Genomic DNA, 21,251 nt, shown 5'->3' on the forward strand with positions numbered 1-21,251 from the left:
TTTGATTGCATAACATGAATTGACACCCCAAATTATGTATAGCTTCTTAATGAACTTATCTCATGGTTTGAACCTAAGAATATTTATGTTATCAATTGCCAACTCTCGACAAAATTAGAAATTATTTACTAATTTAAATGTACATTTCAAAATCTCTAATTCACGTTGTAGTCTCGGGCTATGGGTAGCCTTAACACTTAGTCATGTTTGAACATGCGCAATTTAAAGTGTAGTAGTCTTCCTAAAAATCATGTCAGTGGTTCAGCTAAATCATTTTCTGAACTGTCCATACAACAACTTCATTCGATTGCATAACATGAACTGACACCCTAAATTGTGTATAGCTTCTTGATGAACATATCTCATGGTTTGAACCTAAGAACACTAATGTTATCAATTGCCAACTTTCGACAATATTGTAAATTATTTACTAATTTAAATGTACATTTCAAAATCCCTAATTCACCTTGTAGTATCAGGTTGTGGGTAACCTTAACACTTAGGTATGTTTGAACATGCACAATTTAAAGTGTATTAGTCTTTCTAAAAATCATGTTTGTGGTTCAACTAAAACATTTTCTGAACGGTCCATACAGCAAATTTGGTATGGTTTATACCGCAAATGACAATTCTTTTTGGCTCTCCAAGTCTCTAAGTATTACCGTTATAGTACAAATTATAATAGATACCAACATCGAAATTGAATAATTCAAATTCTACAACTCTATTGGATGTGCATGTTTGCAAATAGTACATTTACATGTTGTATTAAGCTCCGGAAAAATTTGGAGGAAAATTGAACAATATTGCTAATTATTTAGAGGGTGTTTACAAGGCTAAATAGTATGAAATGATTAAAATGCATATAAATGGAGCATTGCAAAGGAACTCACTTTTTCACTAAGTAACCTAAGGTTCAAAATAATTTTAAAAATTGTTACACCATAAGATTAGAATATTAGTGAATTTTTCCAGATTTTTAAGAATTTATTTGAGACCTTAAAAATTGCTAGAAGTTCTAAAAGTAACCCATTTTAGAGTTTTTTTTTATTTTGAAACCTGCATGTGGTATTAAGATGAATCCTTTTAAAACGGATTTATCATGAATTATAGGACTAAAAAAAGTTTCAGGAATTTTTTAGCACGGCACCTCCACTGTCTAAATAGAGAAACAGGGAAGGAGAAAAATTAGAATCTTCATTGTACTGTTCATCCGATGGTATAATTCGTCCTGAGTTTTGGAGTGAATCAGGCTGCCACATCCGCTTTACATGGGGCGAACGTCAGGTGGCTAAATTGATCATATCATATATATTAACGTGACTAAGTTAGAAAGTCACGTTAAGAATTTTAGTGTGATAAAATGAGTTAGTTTTTAAAAATTTAGTTTTTCACATACTGTTAATAAAATATTAGTTTATAAAAGGTTAAAATAAAAAATCCTTGAGCTTCAGATTTGATTATTATTGACATTTTTTGAGTAACCGTATCGTGGTGCTTGGACCCTGATGATTAACGAAACTTAGACCAGTGGTATGTTGGTGTAGAACCTTATTAAACTCAGTACTCATATTTGCTTACACGTGTTATCATGTGCTTAGTTGATTGTGTGGTGTTTGCTAATTTGAGTCTTCTGCAGCTGAGATGACTATTGTGCATAGCATGATCATTGCATCCTTTTTGAAGGCTTCACTTACATTTTATGACAGAATAACTTTAATCTGGTATCTTCTTATATTGTGTCGTCCTGGTTTTGTGATACAGTTCTTTGATTGGGCTCGGTTTGTAAGATTTCTGGCAATGGCTTTAGCTGGGGATTGGCTATATGAATGTGAGCCTTTGCCACTCTAGTACTCACATTGTACTGTGTAGCACATTTTTTGTTGGAATGTTTAGTACATTTTTCTTCAAAAACAATCCCACCAATCTTTAGTACATTTTTCTTAAAAACAATCCCACGAGTGTTTAGCACATTTTTCTTCAAAAACAATCCCACAAATCTTTGGTACGTTTTTCTTAAAAACAGTCCCACAAGTGTTTAGTACATTTTTCTTCAAAAATATTCCCACCATTTTTTATACTTCACACACATGTTTTTGGAATGCACTATTACAGAAACCCCTTTCACCGTCGGCTCTAAAATCCCCTTCACTACTGATTTTGAAGCCAGCAATGGACCATCTAGCATTGCCGGCTCCAAAACTGGTAGTAAAGGGAGTTATCACTCCTAGCCTAAGGCTTGAGCCGACAATGGTGGTATCACTATCGGCTGGTGTAGCCGTGAAATCACTACCGGCTGAATCCTTGTGCTGACAGTGTTTTGCCCTCCTCTCTCTCCTACGTCTCTCTCTCCTCTTTGTCTTCTCCTCTTTCTCGCCCATATCCTCTCCTCTCTGCGTCTCTCTCTCCCTCTCAATACATGCATATAGTGAGACATATTTAATGTAAATCAATAATAAAGACACCTTCATAAATACATAGTAATTCATGTCCCTCATTAATATGTAGTAATTAATATCCTTCATTAATATGCAAATAAAACTACTTAATCTGACTTAACAATATATAAGCTGTCAAGCCCCTTGTTAGACTTCCTCCTTATCGCATACTCTGAAGGTCTCTTATATATCAACGACACAATCGGTTCATGAAACTCGTCATTTGAGTTGATAATATGTTTGATGAAGAACCCAACGATTTGTTCTTGAATGGCATGTATTTCCACAGGAAGTATCGTACTTGTGCGTTGTTTGAAGCACTGCGTTTGAATAATCAAAATAATTAGTCCTTGAACACGTATAGAAATTGAAAGGAATGCATCGATATGTAATTTCATACCTCAACATCATTAAACATGACAATATCTCCATCTCCGCTGAATGCGTGCATGAAAGTAAAAACATAGAACCCGCAAAGATTGTTACCGGGTGGTTACCTCATACACTTCAAGAGGAAAGGATTCGACAGTGGACTAAATTCAACCTTTTTATTCAGAAGGAAATGCACCGTAAAGTCGGTTTTTACATCATACTGCTTCCTATATGGACAGTAGACAACACACTTTTTGTAGTATCTTGTGTACGCTTTGTACATGAATATGAATACCAATACAATGATCGATGAGGTCTTAGTAAGTCTTCTTATTACCTATTTAGCATGTCGATGAGATCTTAGTAAGTCTTCTTATCTCTCTTTTATGAGTCCAATACAATGATCTTGCTCAAGTCTTGGTGGATGACAAGTAGAATCCAATGAAAACTGCAGGAATATATCACCATAGCAAATTAGTACTAGAATTGAGTTGCCCATAAAAGGAGAACACCCTTGCACGCAAACACGTACTCAAAACTATAGGGTAAGAGTACGAATTTCTTGTATTGGTGGTGAAGCAGAAACTTCAATAGGCAATTTTCGGTGAAGTCTGGACTCTCCCTTACAATTTTCTCGTTGACAAGCTTAGGATCAATGAATCCTACTTTATTATCTAATTCTTGTCTGCATGCGCGGATCTCCATTCTATGAAAGGGGGAAGTTAGTCAGCTGATTTGAAGATATAAGATCATATAACGTGAATTATATACATAAGCCACTTATAGAGTCCATGCTCTGACTATGTACACGTCGAGGGTATCTTCCTTGTACATTTCATACAAGTACACGAATTTCACCTAGAAGTAGTTGTCCACATTGAGGAAATATTCATCTCTGTATTTTACGAGGAACGCCTCAAAACCCTGCCTGAACTGCTCTAAGTACCACAGATGTAAGCGACGCATTCGAGTTGTAAGGTTTCTTTCTATATCTGGTTTGACCAAATGTTTTCCCAACATAAACTGCCATTTAACATCCATCTTTGGGATTTCTGCTCCCACAACAAGCTGTGCTAGTTCGTCTGCTGTTAATCTAAAAGTAGACAGGAATTCTCCAATGCTTAGAACATCCTTTATGATTGGACCTTATTTGCTCTTGGCATGCTTCTTCCTGATGCATTCATAGTTAGTTGGTGCCTTACTTGAAGCCACTCCGGTCTGTTTAACTTTAGCTATATTCATAAAAATTACATGCTATCTTCAGGCACAACAGGTTTTAGTGGAGGTACTAGAGGATGGAAATGAGCCGTTACACTGGCGTCCATAATCTTTTTGGTTTCCTCAGGATTAAGTGAATAGATATCTTTGGGTTCCGCCAACTTCTTAGATGGCACCGAATTCTTAGATGACGTCGTATTCTTGGATGCTATGGAACCTGATCGTGTTTTCCGAGATGATGGCTGGCTTCTTAATGGTGCTTGTCGGTGACACAGGAACCGGGGGTCCCTGAGTCCCGAGGCCAGAACAGCAGAGTGCCACGTGGCGCCCTCCCTCAGGGGTTATCTCCTCGAGGTCCGAGAAGACCAAGTTCCGGGAGAGGGTGCTCAGGGCCATGAACACTGGTCCCTGAGTACCCGAGTTCCCCGATGGCCCGAGAAGACCAAGTACCAGGAAGAGAGTGCCCGGGGTTGCGAACTGTGGCCCCCGAGCACCCAAGTTCCCTGATGATAAGAAAAGCCAAGTTCTGGGAGAGAGTGCTCGGGGCCATGAACAGTGGCCCCCGAGCACTCGGTTCCCCAAGGACCCAAATAGTCAGTTCCAGGAGAGAGTGATCGGGGCCGTGAACAGTGGTCCCCGAGAACTTGGTTCCCCGAGGACCCAAATAGTTAGTTCTGGGAGAGAGTGCTCGGGACCGTGAACAGTGGCCCCCGAGCACTCGGTTCCCCGAGGACCAAGAAAGGGCATATCCGGGAGAGAGTGCTTGGGGCTGCGAACGGTGGTCCTCGAGCACTCGGTACCCCAAGGGCCTGAGAAGTCCTTCGCCGATGGTCCCCACAGAAGCCCAGCGGTGAGGTGTCAACTGGTGAGAGGCCTGATGCTGCATTTAAGAGGGCACGTGGCCTGTCTCTTCCAACTGCTCCCCCCACGCTTGCTGTCAGTCCCTGCCACGGCCTGGCAGGGAGGAGTGGGGACATTTAATGCACGGGTCCCATCGCGCGTCATCCGGCATGCCTCGGGATAACGTCGCAGAGCTCGAGGCGTCCCGCCTGCCGCCCTGCTGTGTCAGGCTTGCTCTGACCGGGCGGGCATGCCGAGCTGCTCGGTGGCTGCCCGGTGGGCCCTCCCCGCGGCGCCCGTTGAAAAGCGGCATGATGACGAACAAGACCGGACGGGGGCGCATTTTCAACCCTCCCTGTCACCTCGCGCAGCAGCCCATGATGGTTGCTTTCTATTTATGGTGCCTTGGAACTCACGCCATCCTTTCTGAGCACGCTACAGCCCCGGCGGGTATATAAGCGGGGCGGGCTCCCCAGAGAAAAAAAAAGTGGAAGTTCAGTTGGACCGGAGTCGAAGTGGAGATCAAGACAACAGAGGACGAACCAGAAGTCAAGTCTCGAAGAACAGGAGCACGAAGCTCTAGACTTAGACAAATATTCTTGTAACCCAGCAGAGACTCAGAGAGACATTCCCAGAGCATTTATAGCATACACACAAGAGTAGGGTGTTACGCTCAGTGCAGCCTGAACTTGTCTAAAAATCCCCTGAGCATTTACTACTTCCTGCATCCGATCATTCCACCTTCACCTGCATCTCATTTACTCCCATTTATTTCACCTACGAAGCGGATTCAGAATCATCCCCCCGGCCGAATCTCAAAGGGGGTCCCTCCGGATCCCCGCTTGAGGAGTTCACCCTCCGACAGTGCTGGCTTCTTGAACGGTGGACTTCTTTGAGGCGATGGCTGAGGAGGTGGACTTCTTCTAGGAGATGGCTGAGGAGAGAGAGATCTATGAGGCGATGATGGCCTAGGGTGTAGTGGAGAGTAGAGGTTCTCGAGAGCTGTCACTGATGGAAACACTATGTAAGCCTTCTCACATGCGATGAATGTGTGCACGTTCTCTCCTATAGTGTTCTCCCCCTCCTCTGTGGGGTAGTCCACCTCAACATGATGGTAATGGTTAGCTACCTCATCTACTTTGACCATGGAATAGCCATCCGGTATCGAACGTCCGTACAAAAGCTCATGGGAGTCGTGGGGATAAGCTACGCCAAAAGCCACCTTAATGGTAATGTTCTTAGCACCAATGTGTAGTTCACACGGTATCCACGTTGTGATGTGGTCCACAGGATAAGTGATGTAGTTAGTGCCCGAAACTCCAGTGGACGCACAGCTACTCCGACGACTATTGGGGCTAGAGCGCACAATATTAGGAGACGCTCTCAGTTGTTCCTGTTCGCTCCCAATGGCACCCCGTTCACACCTGATGGTTTCCTGTACTGCTTTTCTTATTTCTTTCATATGTCTGTTCCTGCTCACTTTGTAGTGCAAGTTTAAGCATGTTCATCATCCTAGCTCATTCTGCTCTTGTTCTGCATCTTGTTCTGCTTGGGATCTCTTTCGACTCTTGTAGCTATCGACGACGCCTGGGAATCCATATTTCCAATCCATCACACCAATGCCTCATGTGCAACCACCATGCTCCTTGTTTCTCAGGGCCAAGGTCAGCTCGTCCCTATCCCTATCTAGCTTGAAAGAGCCTTGTGCAGACTGCGTGTGGGCGTCCGCAAGCCTTTTTGCAAGAGTTTGCATTACTTCCTAATCTTTGGAGGTTGTAAAGCATAAGCTTCCATCAGCCGAATAAAAAAGCACCCCTCCAACGAAGGAAGCGCGTCAATCGTTTGCTCCAGCCCTCCGTACCATGCGTCACACCTCTCTCTCGTAGTTCATCTAGCTCTTGCTGCCACTGCCATTCTTTCCTCACATACCCACGACTGTCAACTTTGTGGGGGTAAAGTTTCTTCTTCGAGTTAGCTTTGTTCACCTCCCTCAACTTATGTACTTATTCTGACAATTTGTACTCCGCAAAGGGTTGCCAATGATCCTCCAATTGTGACCATTTCATGAAATCTGGTGTTGTACCTTTCTGCACATAAGTTTTATTTAGTGTGCCCTTCCAATTCTTAAATGAAAGGCCCATGATCATTAGAGCCTTACGCTTAACTACTTCCATATATATCTCTTCAGGGAACTCAAATTTCTACAATATGATGGGCCACAAGATGTCATTCTTGATTGAATCAGAAATCATGTGCGGATCACCACATTCGCCAGTCCACAATCTATAGTTGGTGGGCACGTGATCCTTAACAGCTATCCCATAAATTGACATATACGGCCCCAGAACTTTCTCTGGTGTAGTTGGCTCCGTGCTGGTGAGACCTTTGTGATCACAAATTGTCCCGTAGGCATCTTCGAGGGACCTCAGACACGATACCGCTCCTGGGGTTGCTCATTATCGTGATCCTCTGGAGCATCAGATATCTACACATAAGCAAAAAAAAAAAGTTTTGAGAACCTATACAATAATATTTACAACATATTGATTCATGTATGTTTGAATTACCTCATCGTATCTACAAGCGTCTGTTTGGTCCAGATTGAGATACTTGCTCGGGCTACCTTTTCAATGTTTGACGGCAACACATCTCCTTCTAGCACCCAAGCCGGATCGGCGGTTGGTGGTGCCATCCCTTCCTGAGAGTTCTGCATACGATGATGATTAGCAGTTGAGTATTCTACAGATAGGGAGTTGAGGAAGGAGGGAGATAGAGAGAAAGCCGACGAGGGAGGGAGAGAGGCTGTTAAAAGATAGAATGCATACACATATAACATTGTAATTGAGTACATTTTATGACCACATTTAATAAAAAAAATCACATCTTACATAGAAAAAAAAGCACACATAGGCACAAAGGTACTGACAATGACATATTGATCTTACAAGTCACATCATTTTATATAACAAAATAATAATGATTACAATCAGAACTAGGATTATGATATCTTTACAAGTGAAATCACACTTCTTCTCTTTATTTTCAAAGTTAACAGTCTAACTTTGAAAATAAGGAGAAGAAGTGTGATTTCACTTGTAAAGATATCATAATCCTACTTTGCTGACCATGATACTTGTGACAAAAATAACTTCATATTTGGACTTGTTTTTGTAACATGCTCATTTGAATCCATTAACTTGTGTGTTGCATGCCTTCAAACTGGAGAACACTCTACTTTGCTGACCATGATGGACAACATACCATATCATAGCAGTCCTAAATTTCAGAAAATATGAAAAATGATTATAAAATAGTAATCATTAACCACTACAGAGAGATAACTTTCTACTATCGTGCAGCAAGATAAAAATGGACACCAACATAGCTGACCTAGATATTAGACCAAGTCAAGCTAATATTGCAAATGTAAGCAATACCTCATAATACCAGAATACAATACTTGAGCGATAAAAATGGACAGTTTAGGTTGAAATAAAATAAGATATTCACTCAGACTATACCTCAAAATGCCAAAATATAATATTTGAATGACTTAAATAAGATATTCACTAAGATTATACCGTATTAGATTATAGAGATAATTATATACGACAGCGAGCTCGACTAAGATAGTGAAAAGACGCAAGATGCATATGTAATAATCATCTCAGTCAAGCTTTGTAGTCATATGTATGGTAAATAGTTATCATTTACTCATCTAACTTCTATAGGGGAAGGAATCACATATATGACACATGCATTCTAACAATATGGCTAAATAAGTGACGATAAATTGTATATTTTTCTTATAGGGAGCCTATTTTTGAAAAGTCTATTAGAAATCGATAGTGATAAGTTGGTATATAAATATATTTTTATAGTAATGATGACACTATCTATATATCGTCATCTATAACTCTGTATTTTAATAGGATCGCACATCACACCCGTACAAGCCTACAAACCCATTTCATATTTCATAAACTTCTACTGTTAGTTTCGCTCTGCTTGCTACTATGGCTGTAACATCTTCTGCATTTGCAGCTGTGGTACCTGATCCAATCTTTGCTTTCCTTTGTAACAACTTCATGTTGGATATCTATATGTTGCTTAATAGTGTGTGTGTAGGTGTGCTTTACCATTTGAATCAAAAGGTTCAATTATCTATGTGCATTATTTTAGATGTTCTTCTACAAGTAGAAAGGTATGGTCAAATGATTGGTACAAAATACAAATACCTAAAAAAGGCATACATCAGGTGCACATATTGCCATGCAAGTTGTGATTATTTTCTGAGCACTCCTGAAGGAATGTTCTGCGAATGGCCCATCAATACCAGATAAAGATATTGCTGGTCCCTTCCTAGCTGTCGTCAAACTCAATTCTGGCTTTAATATACTCTTGTTTGCACATTCACATGCTTGCCACATTTTGGTTCTCCCAGTTCTCGACTCTTTTGTGCGTTTTTTTTTTTGCGAAAGACTCTTTTGTGCATTTTGGGTCCCCCAAAAATCCGTATGAATAAGATCACAAGTGCGGCATTTCTTTGACAGTCTTGAACCGCACATAAACATCAGTAGCATCGTTTGATTCTGCCAAAATTCTTTCTTTTCCATAATAGTATCTTTTTTTAGCGCTTTCAGAACTGTTTCCTGCAAAACACAATTGTGTAAACTATACAAGAAATGGTTCAGCTTCATTCAAAATTCCTAAAAAGGGATGATTCCTGAACACATGCCACTTGAACAAAAAGAAAGCTAAACATGCAATCCGTTATCATGCCTTGAAAAAGGATGATGAAGCTGAGAGAAAAAAAAAGTTAAGTGCAAGCATCTGAATGAGCAATTTGGGGCAGTTTTTTGCTTGGTGTCAGAGTCTCAGAGACGCTCCTCATCGTCATGATACAAAGCATTCAATTCAATGAGAGGCAGCTTCTTTACCCAGTCAAAAGAGGCCACCGGTCTTCAGGTAAAAACACCTAGACAAGCATCATCAACTAGCTGCTGGATATGTTAATCATCAAGGTACCATCATTTTGTTGGCCATTTTGCCTGCTGATCACTGCATGTGATTCTGAAGGTGCAAAATGGAACTGTTCTTGATGAGAGATCAGGTTCAATGCCCATAATATTTATGAATTCCTTCCTAACATCACATTTTGGATGGCTAGAATAGAAACTTCTTGCATATGTGAAATATGGGAATTTCTTTAAAATAGTTCATTAGGAAATTCCTTATGCGAGTTTCTCAAGATTCATATAGAAATTGTTTTGCTTACTAACATGCGCTCCAACATATTTTTAGGTACATAGAGTTAATATACTCTTTGACTAATCCGGCCTGTAATATATCTTATAAATAGCTGTAACATCCAGGGGATAAAATCATCCAAATTTGACTTTTGCTATCTATTGAACATTCACTATGTCCAGATTTACTTTTATTTTTTACTATTACTAGTATATTTATTATTGTTGTTGTTTTCTTATCATCTCTTTTTAGTTAGAACTTGTGGGTTTTATTTCTAACATACGCCAACTTACTTGGGATAAATGCTTTGTTGTTGCTGCTACTGCTGTTATTGTTGTATTAAGGCGAGGGTTTTGGGGTTCCAAGTGGCAGCAGCTCAGCCTCAGCGGTAGGAGGTGGCAGCAATGGCGGTGCCATTGGATGCAGGAAGGGAAATGTGGTGTTGATGGGCACCATGGCGACAGTTGGTGGCAAGTAAAAGGACGGGTTATAGCAGGGTAGACAAGGGTGGTGCAGCAAGGTGGCAAGGGTGCCATTGGTCACTATGCCCTTATAGTGATTCTAGTGGCCGTGGAGGGAGGACCGTCGTGCGGGGGCAACATCCTAGGTGTGTAGAGTCCTGGCCGCCTGTTGGCACTAATTTTGGCTTAGTCCCGAAAATATGGTGCAAAATCCATTTAAACATTAAATCAGATAATTTGACGGCTAAATCTGTCTTGACATTAAATATTTTATTATGTTTCAAAAAAGGCAAGAAATAGCAAACATTAATATAAATAATCCATCAGCCACAACAGATTGGCACGCCTAAGTATTGAACTTATAAGAAAGGTAAATAATCATGGTTGACGAGACCGGTTCCATATGGTCTACATGTTAACATGGTCTACTTATGAGGCTGTGGCCAGCTAGTCGACCACTATGCATATATAGGCATAAAACGACGACGGCGCAATGGGTTGTTTACTCGCATATAATGGATATCATCTTGACTAACTAATTAACTAATGAGAAGAAAGAAGAAAAGGAAAGGAAGTGGAAATAGAGAAAACATTAAAGAAAAAGAAAGAAAATATATGCATGAAGCCATGTCCACGACCTGATGAATGGCCCGCATGAGAACTCCTCTAAATACCCAGATAGTTAAAGAAAATAAAGAAGATCCACATATCTACAGCCGAAGACATGCATGTAAGAGAGGAAAAGCTAAATGCATGCGCACGTTCTGTATAGATCATTCGTGCAGCAACATGGCCAGCACAAGACGGATGATTATGCCGTGATTAAACACCATTGCTAATAAGCAAATCAAAGAAAAGGAGAATAAAAGAAATGAGAAAGAAAATTAATAAAAAGGTAACTTATTAGCCCACGCAGGATACATATGCATGTTGTGTTTGTTGTATATAATGCGACAATCAGATATTATTTCATATGTATTAAAACAAGAACATAACAGATAAAGCCAAATATATATTACCTTTGAAGGAAACAACAGGAAATCAGGTTTTCTAGAATCATGTATAATCCAAGTGCTGGACAGCAGGTATATATATAAATTAAATAAATATACTCTCAGAAACAGTATAACAATTGGCCCACTTTTATAGTCTTGCTTCCTAATTGTCTAGCAAGAATATCACCAATTGGATAATGTTCCTAAGATCTCAACTAGAAAATATAACATGAACTGAATTCTCGAGTTCTAGAAGCTCATCAAGAACAGCGTTGCAATTCTATATCAAGAACACAAAATCGACACAGTAGGAGCAAGACAGCCAAAATAAAGATGAAATTGAACTATAAATTGCAAACACAATAAATGCAACTTGAACTAGCAATCCATCTAGAACAGATATGTGAAATATACTTGGATATCGCTACAACATTGAATCAAAAATAATGCTAACCAACAGCAAGCTTGTGACCTAACCGAAAAAGAGTATCACAATGTGCATAGACACACACCATCAAGCCTCCAGATTTCAGAATGGTTACACATCATCGAGCAACTTGTATACGAACCTACTATTCAGAACATAGAAAAGGGCAATACTCACAGAGAGAACATCTCAAATGCATTGAGAACCGAGGCAAGACATGGCACTTCTGTTGCTGTCCTAGAAATCCTATTCGCCGTTGTTACCGCCGGCGAGGAAGACGGAAATATAAGGCCTCATCGCATCTATAACTTTGTAATTAAACACTTTTGCATTTGAATGAGTTTAGATACCCAAAATGTGGCTCGAAATTCTAGATCTAGTTTTTCCGATTTGAAATTTATAACCATTTTTGGGCATCTAAATGGATTCAAATGGAAAAGTGTTCAATTACAAAGTTATAAATATCGTCAATAGATACAATTTTCATATAAATATAATCTCCATCTAAGATCATGTGAAAAAATTATAATTTTTTTTTAAATATCGTCTGTGAGACATAGGACTTGTCGGCATGTCGACATGTCCTAGGGCCTAATACTATTGCCATGTAGCATGTCGGCACGCGAAGTGCCGACTAGGGACATATCACGTACTGACAGGTATCTATTTATGTAAATATCGGATTTTTGATATTATTTTTGTAATTATTCAATAAAATAATATTATTTCAAAAGAAATCCTTATCATTCAACTGAGCCATTCACGGAACCAGTACACGAGCATGGGGTTCTGGTTTGCTTTAATGGTTTGATTTCACGAAACTAATTGGGATAGCAAAACAAGTTCGTGTGATGCATAGGTCAAGCAAATAACGCCATGTTCTCACGTACGTCGTGCATGAAGGCACCTGCTGCCTAAGCCCACGTCATGTGCGAACAGCAGTACAGCACAAAAACTCATACGTGCCGCAACGCATGCAGCGTTGGCCGCCGGCTAACCATCCATAAAACAGGAATTAACAAAAAAACAAAAGAGAGGAAAAGAAATGTAAGGAAGAACCGCCGCAAAACAACTGCCCTTTGGCTGCCTCTATAAATAGGGACTCACGGTGAGCAGTACGGCTACCAGGTTGAAAGGCCACCTATAGGCTGCTAGTGAACAGGGTTAAAAAATGCTTGGAAAACCGTTTGAATATCGCAAATATCGGTCGATTCGGTGGGTACGAATTTGAAATGCAACCGGTTTTCATATTTGAATTCAAAATACAAATCAAATTTTTAAAAAATCATAAAAAACTAGAGACAATTCTAAGATTATGTGTGGCAAAAAATTCAAAAAATATATCGTTTGCATCAGGAAATATATGCTCAAATATCGATAATTCGAAAAAAAAAAGTCAAAATGGGCTAAATGTACGGTGCAAACGGTCTGTGTCGACCCAGCTCTATAGGATAACGGTATTAGGATAATTTATTTCCCTATGTATGATATATGCATGGAGTAGATGGTATGATTAAATAAAACCTAGCAAATCTCATGCTATATTTGTTTCTATTTTTTCTAATTTTTTTGTGATTTTTTTTATTTTTCTTGAACTTCAATGAAATTCGATAAATGCGCTCGGTAAATCGGTAAATTCGACCGGTTTTTTTACAAAATCATTCGAAATGCGGTCAATGAGGAAAATTTGGTCGGTTTTCGGTACAATTCAATCGGTTTTCAATTCAAATCGAGCGGTTACCAAATTTCGATTCGACCGGATTTTTCCTCCGATTTACAAATTTGATCAAGTCAATTTTGAGCGACTTCTCTCCGAATTTTGAGCGGATTTTTTGATATTCACGAATTTTGAAAATTCATTGGGTAGCGATTTTGGTGGTCGATCGATTTTGTAAACCCTGCTGGTGAAGCACTTCAAGGAGGAGAAAGGATCTTGGGAATACTAGAGAATTCTGTAATACTCTCTTATACTATATGGCGTTCGTGCTGCTCTCTATTTTCTCTCATTCTGTAAAACTCGATAATTTTTGGAAATTCAGTTGTTGATCGTGGGCCCATATAAGGGTAAAGTTTGACTTTTTGATATGTTGCTTGACTGACGATCGGAGACTGCGTACATATAGATCTCGTCGAAACGATTCTGTTTTGCTATCCAACACCCCGTTTGGACACTCAATAAAATAGTTGCAAGCCCAATAAATTTAGACTTTTTATGGGTGAAAAAAATTAAAAAAAAGATAAGGTCGGGTAGGATCAGTCACCACCCTGATCCCCACCTTTTTCGCCTCACCGCTTGATGCCTCACTGCCTCAGCCCAAACCCTAAGCGTCGCCAGTCCAGCCCACTACCTCCCCGTCATCGGTGCTCATCGTCCATCACCACCAGCCCCACCGTCGGTTCTAGCCGACCATCCTCACCGCATGCAGACGTCGCCCTGGGCCACCCTGACACACACGCCCGCCATGCCTGGTTGATGCTAGTGCGTCGTCGGTCGGCCAAGGCCGGGGAGGGTGGACGGCCAAGAAAAAGAAGAAAGAAGAGGAAGGAAGGTGAACAAGAGGAGGAGGAGGAGGAGGAGAAAATAAGAGAAGAAGAAGGAAAGAGGAGCTTTTGCAGGAAATTGTCGAATCTGTTGTTGATTTAAGTTCCTCGTCACGAAGGTGACTTCTAAATAGTCCTTAGATGCTTGTCGATAGTTAGGAATGGAAGTTTTCAACGTCGGATTAGTGTTCGATGATCCGCCTAGCATGAAACATTTTAATTCTGAAGATTGAGGTTTAACCAGTGTCAAATGCGACCATAAGCTTAGAATGAAGGTTGTAGGTCTAGTCGTCATCTTTCTGATGGCGCTAGTCTTGTTCATTTTGGATGAGTGGTTTAGGAGTTATTTATAAAACAATGATGTCATTCGTCGAAAGTTAGTTCGTGTGGTGTTTTGGTTTTCAGTTCTTTGGACCTCGGCCTAACTAAAGGATAATCCTGCTCATCATTATGCTAGTTAAGTGGTAGATGTTTCTTCATCGTTTTCGATATCGCCTTTTATGTTGGGTTTTTAGGCAGAGTAGTATGTCTCATTTTACTTTCTTTTTTGTTGTGGTGTTTTGGTGCTAATGTATGCACTTGTCCAGGTGTTACTACTTCTGGACGAATCTAGTCCCTGTTTTCATCATTGGTGAAGGCAAGTGAATGTACCGGATGGCTACACTTTAACCTGTTATTTGATTACCTCTATCTTTTAATTGACGCACTTACTAACAATTTATTAAATTAAATGTGAGCATTTGACTTACTTTCTTCCTTCTGAAGAGTTGATGTTTTCCTTGAATTATGAGGCAAAGGAAGTGAGATATGTCTTCTCTCTTGCATTTGTTTATATTCCTCAAATGCGAAGTATGACGTATATACCTATGTTGAAATTATGTCCTTCGATTATGCATGATGTTTTAATATTTACTTTCTCAAGTTTACTCGAATTCTTTAATTAAGAAGTAAAGTAAGTGAAATTTGTCGCTTTGAAGTTGTCCAATTATCATAGTATGCAATTCTAGAAGTATTATGTATATATTGGAAGTTATGTTATTGACTATGCATGAGGCATATCATGAGCATAGCATCTTGCATTGGAAGTTTTGTCGCGTCTTATGGCCGCGATAGTATTGGTACAACGTCATACGTTGCCCGTGAAGGGGTACGACGCACACCCTTACGTTGCATGTGGAGCGATATGCGTGAGAAAGAGCATGGCATGTGCATACATATCCATTCGTAAGGATGTTTTTACTTTAATTGCTTCAATGTCGTTCTTATATTGCAATTATGTCATTTTTACCATTTTGGTTAATATTGATATGGTGAATCAATGCTAGCAGATGATAGTATGTGATTGTTGATATTTTGTCAGGTTTAATCATGTTTTTAGATGTTGATAACCTATTTAATTTCTAATTTTCTATTAAAGATGATCGTTTAATCAACTATAGCTAAATAGCTTCTTAAACAATTCACTTGCTGAGATTTTTAAATCTCACCCTTGTTATGTTTTCAGATGTGCCTTGAGGTGACATCGAGCTTCCGGGCAGGGTAGCAAAACAACTTATGCATGATCATCTTCACCTTTTTGTCTTTTTGGTTGTAATATCAATTCGGTGTCTCTTAGTCATTCTGATGTCTATTTATCTCGTCGTGGCATGGTTGTATATTTGAGGCATATTTCTCTTACTAGGATACTAATTTTGTCACTAGGTTTGGTCTTATTTGTTGGATACAATCCTAGAGGTTCAATATTGTCCATGCTCCCTATATACCTCTAGTGTGATGATATAAACCTCTAGTGTAATGCTTACTATTGTTAGTGTGATGATATATTTATATCTTATTCTATGGTGTTTAGCCAGTTATACCTCTAGTTTTAGAGAATTGCTACCGAAATTTTCTTGTTCAGCGAGTAGGTTCGTAGCGCTCTAGACTTGTGAAGGTCCATGGGGTGTTACACATTCATATTGGATATTATGCCTCTCTATTTGATCTATTTAGCGGATACAGGCTGAAGAGAGGTTTTAGTCTCGATATCTTCATCCGGTCCCTATGATGATACAAATTGAGGCTCGAGCATACTAATTTTGTCACCTAGGTTTGGTCTTGTTTGTTGGATACAAGCCTAGAGGTTCAATATTGTCCATGCTCCCTATATTCATGTGCATATATGATATTATTATGCATTTGTATTGGATATTATGTCCATCTATTTGGTCTAGTTTAGCGGATACAGGTTGAAAAGAGGTTTTAGTCTCAAAATTTTCGTTCGGTCCCTACGATGTACAAATTGAGGCTTGAGCATAATAATTTCGTCACCTAGGCTTGATCCTCTATGTTGGATGCAAGCCTAGGACGTTCAATATTGTCTGTGCTCTCTATGTTCATATGCATATATGATATTTTTATGCATTCATATTGGATATTATACCCCTCTGTTTGGTCTAGTTAGAGGATACGGGATCTAGAGAGACTCTAGTTTCAAAATCTTCGTTTGGTCCGTACGATGATACAAACTTAAGCCCGAGCATAATGATTGCATCACCAAATTGCATATTGGATGCATTAGTGCTTGGGTTCCATGCTCATACACGTGAATACCACGTTATGAATTGCACCATACAAGTTAAAAGAAATTTAACAGATCACCTTCATTTGGTTACGTCATATGTTCAACTTAATGGCAGATTGGTAGTAATACAAACTTGAGAATAGACAAACGCTCATCTTAATTATGCTATGTGTATGGACTCTATTTTCGTGAGTACCACATAGTATTAGTCGTAATACAAGTTTAGCAAAAAGAAAATAAATCATATGCGATATATAGCATTTAAAGCAAAATACAATTGATATGATCATTCCAGTCCCACTCAGCATATGGATTCTACATCTGCAAAAAGAAATAAATCATGCATAAATGTCAAAAAACTGGCATACATGAGAACACTTGCATAAACAAGTCATGTCAGGTTGTAAGTAAGAAAAATATATTAAGATAAGTTTTTCGGCAAGCATCCATCCACGGCAACAAGACTAAAGTTTTTTTTTTCTTCTATAGTTTTGTAATAGCCATATATTGTAATCTTCCTTTTATGTTTTCATGTTGGAATTTTTAATCAGGCATTTTCTCTATATAAATGTAATTAACTGAATTTTTATATAAATATATGAATTCAAGAAGTATTGTACTCGTAATACATGATTTCCATTTATATCTATCTATGTTAAATTCAAATTAAAATTAAAATTAATTCAAACTTGTCTCTTTAACGTGGAGGTGGGTTCCCGCTATCACCGCCGGTGAGGTCATCAGAGCCACACGGGGGTAGCGGCAGAGCACATCGTTGCCGAGGAACAAGAATGGGTAGCACGTGCAGAGAAGAAAGCGGGTTTTCCCTCCAGCTGCTTTGCAAAGTGCAGGAGCCCTGTTTGAATGGCCTTACACCTGCCAATCTTTTGTGCTGAATCAACGAATTTTTTGAACCATTTTTTTTCTAATCCATGTTAGACTATATTTCGAGAAACTTAACTCATTTAATCACATCAGTCGTGGCGGCTAGCTCTCAAGGCTTTAATTTCATGTTGCAGTATTTAAATGGTGGACTTGTGATATTATCTAGGATATGTAACTTAATCTAAATACTTGTATTTTATTATGTCTTAGATGGTACGCTCATTGTAAAGATATGTATTGTGATCTTAGACTATTTGAGTATATATCAGGACTATAGAAATTGAACTCGTTTTCTATACCCCTGTATAATGCATTAATTCAACTTTTTCCTATGTCCATATAACCTTTGGTTCCCACGTAGATAATTTTTTCTCCATCCACCCCAATCTGTATACACAGGAATCCTACTTCCTCAAAATAAAGCGCCTAAATCTCTTCTCACATGACTTCATCAAATTTGATGGCCCAAAGCGTCCGGTTCATCCAAGACTCACGATCCCACGATAGTTTTGCCTCGACGTTTCGCTCCCGGATTTTCCACATTTTGCCCCCATCTCGCGTCCGCATTTTGCTCCTGTTACCATCAAAATGAGCACCCCGATTCCCCACGTCTCCCCTCCCCAATCCGCCATGTCCAACCTCCTACCGTGCTGCCTCCACCTCCTCCCCTTCGTGACACCGCCCATCGGTCCGCCCTCTCCACTGCCCCAGTCCACCGCACACCGGTCCTCCCTCTACACTGCCCCAGGCTGTCGCCCGCCAATCCTCCCTCTCCATTGCCCTAGTCCGCTGTCACCGCGCCGTTGTCCCGATTCGCCACCTCCGAGCCATCGCACGAGCTAGACCTCTCTGACGAGCTCAAGGCCAAGCAGGACAGCACCATCGACTTTGTCTTCTGCCTCGCCGGCGACACCATCCCTATCCTCCCGACCTCCTTCTCCCCACTCCCGCTTTTCGACCTCCGGTCCCCTCCGGCCTGCTCGCTCACCGTCTCTAACCGCCACACTACCGTCTTCCTCGCGCACTCTAAATGTATCACCTCGCAGTGAATCACCCAACAAGGGGCTGCTCAGTATTCCCATCTCGATCTCACCACCTAGGGTTTCTCATTCTGTTTCTAGGGCTTATGGCCGTGAGGAAAAAGGAGATGATCGAAGCCACTAAGGAGGTGCGGGAGAAGGGCAATGTGGGCACCCGCTGCGCGCATGACTACTGCATCACAGACGTGCCCCTCCTAGGTGTCTCTCTCCTTGTGCTCTCCCGTGACAAGTCCATGCTAGCTGCCTGCATAGACAGCGAGATCCAGTTCTTCTCATCTGCTTCCCTGCACACTCATAAGGTTATCTTATTTTCTCTATTTTCAACAATGTGTGTATGCTTGATTTCAGTCTAGGCTAGCGCTGTAATACATGAAATGGGGGGATGGGTTTTGCTGCAACTGATTAATTGCATTTTTCTAGAACAATTTTTGACTGATTTTTTCATGTACGAACAAGCTGGTTAGTAATGGGCTAAGGGTGTATCCTCATATCTGCTTCTCACTGAGTATTTAGGACTTATGGTAGTTCGTCACTGCTTGCTAATTTCATGTTGCTGGATAAGAAACCATCCTCTTTATTGTCTTGTGCTGATTATTGATCTTATTTGTTTTTAGTGTTGATGGAGTAATAGCTTTTTGTCAAGATTATAACATTTCTTAAAAATTATGCTGCACATGATGTGGAACCATCCTCGTAATGCAGCTTGGGATGGTATTGCACTGTTAAAGATTTTAAGTGGTTAAATCATGCCTCCACAACATATATTGTACTCTCGAATGGTGGGTTGTTGTGTCATTGGACTTTGGGTGATGGTCTGAAGGTGTGATGGAAAATGTTGATGCTGGTTCGATTCTTTTTCTATTATTATTCCTACTGCATTTATATTTGAGGCACATATCATGAATTGCTGCTATGAGTTACGCTGGAATATCCTTAAAGCAGGATCTGAAATATGGCATATACTGACATACTAATATTCATACTATACCGGAGCTACCTGACCGACCACTGCCATATGCACACAGCCTCATGTTCAGCGAAGTCGGGAGCAACTTCAGTTAAAAGGTACCCTTATGTTTTTTTCTATTTTTTTATTTTGCAATAGTTTTCCTACATTTTGACTACATGCTTCTTGGCCTCTCTTGGTTAGCTTGGTGAAATATCGCTTTTGCAGAGCATATTGCCTTGCTATGGTGTAAAGACCTGGTTGGTTCAGAAATCAAGAAATTATGGTGAGATAATGGTTTCCTATTGCTGAATTTGGGTATGGCCTGCCAGCAGTTATTATGTCATAATATTTGCTATGCAACACCATTTCTACAGATATCTAGCTCTCTTTCAAGCATATATCAGATGCTACGTGGTCTTCCTTCCTATGGTGAAAAGAAAATTAATGATGCATCACCATCTCGAATGTTAAAATTTCGTTTATTCTTTGTCATAAAAGGGTAGTTTATAATTCTCTCTAAATCATTTTGAACTTTGTTGTCCTAGGGATATGCATATAGCTAAGCATGGGTTCCAAAAATTCTTATGCACATGCCCTAATTCAGATTTTAGAGATATAATGTGCAAATCCATCCTTTGTATCAGAGGTTGCTGATGAATTTTACAAATATGGCATTCCATAGATGTCTAATTAGACATTGTTTCCCTTTTACCTAGAGATAATGGCAGTGTTACCATCCATTGTACCTGCTCTTACAGATCATGCTTGCGGTACACAGTTAAAATTTTCTATTGCACATTGTTAGTTGCCTTTTATTTTCTATAGTCATGCTTCCATCTTTCTTCCATAAGAATATAAAACCATTTGCCTTTTCATCATGTATGAATTAGGTGGTTAATCCAGCTTGGCACCTCCACTCAAGAATGTCAATCGAAAAACTTCATGTTGGGGTTCCATCTTCCATCGCAGAAAAAAAATCAGGTACCAGCTTCTGTTTTTTCCTAATGATGCTTCTACATTACCTGGTGATAGTGCTTTTGCTCACACTAACCATGCCACAGTTGTTGGGCCATTTATTTCCAATGATGAGTCGCATCCTGGCCCTCCTGTAGTTGTGCCACCATTTGGTTTATATATGTTTCATCGATTCATGTTGTGTCATGTCCCGCTCCCACTCCATCAAGTGTGGTTTACATCTGTTTCATCCAGTGGTGTCAATTCTCAGTTCATGTTTCATATGCCATGACGATAAACAAAAGTCAGGAACAAACA

General features: G+C 39.8%; 1 protein-coding gene across 1 annotated transcript; it reads left to right on the forward strand.

Annotated features, from left to right (window-relative positions):
* Window positions 1-18,620: 18,620 nt before the first annotated feature.
* Window positions 18,621-19,383, forward strand: LOC133904584 (nuclear pore complex protein NUP214-like). The gene is made up of 3 exons (XM_062346066.1): window positions 18,621-18,662; window positions 18,776-19,022; window positions 19,112-19,383. The coding sequence occupies exons 1-3, from the start codon at window positions 18,621-18,623 to the stop codon at window positions 19,381-19,383; spliced, it is 561 nt and encodes a 186-aa protein (XP_062202050.1).
* Window positions 19,384-21,251: the final 1,868 nt, after the last annotated feature.

The sequence above is a fragment of the Phragmites australis genome, chromosome 22 (assembly GCF_958298935.1).
Source record: "Phragmites australis chromosome 22, lpPhrAust1.1, whole genome shotgun sequence".
Lineage (NCBI taxonomy): Eukaryota > Viridiplantae > Streptophyta > Magnoliopsida > Poales > Poaceae > Phragmites > Phragmites australis.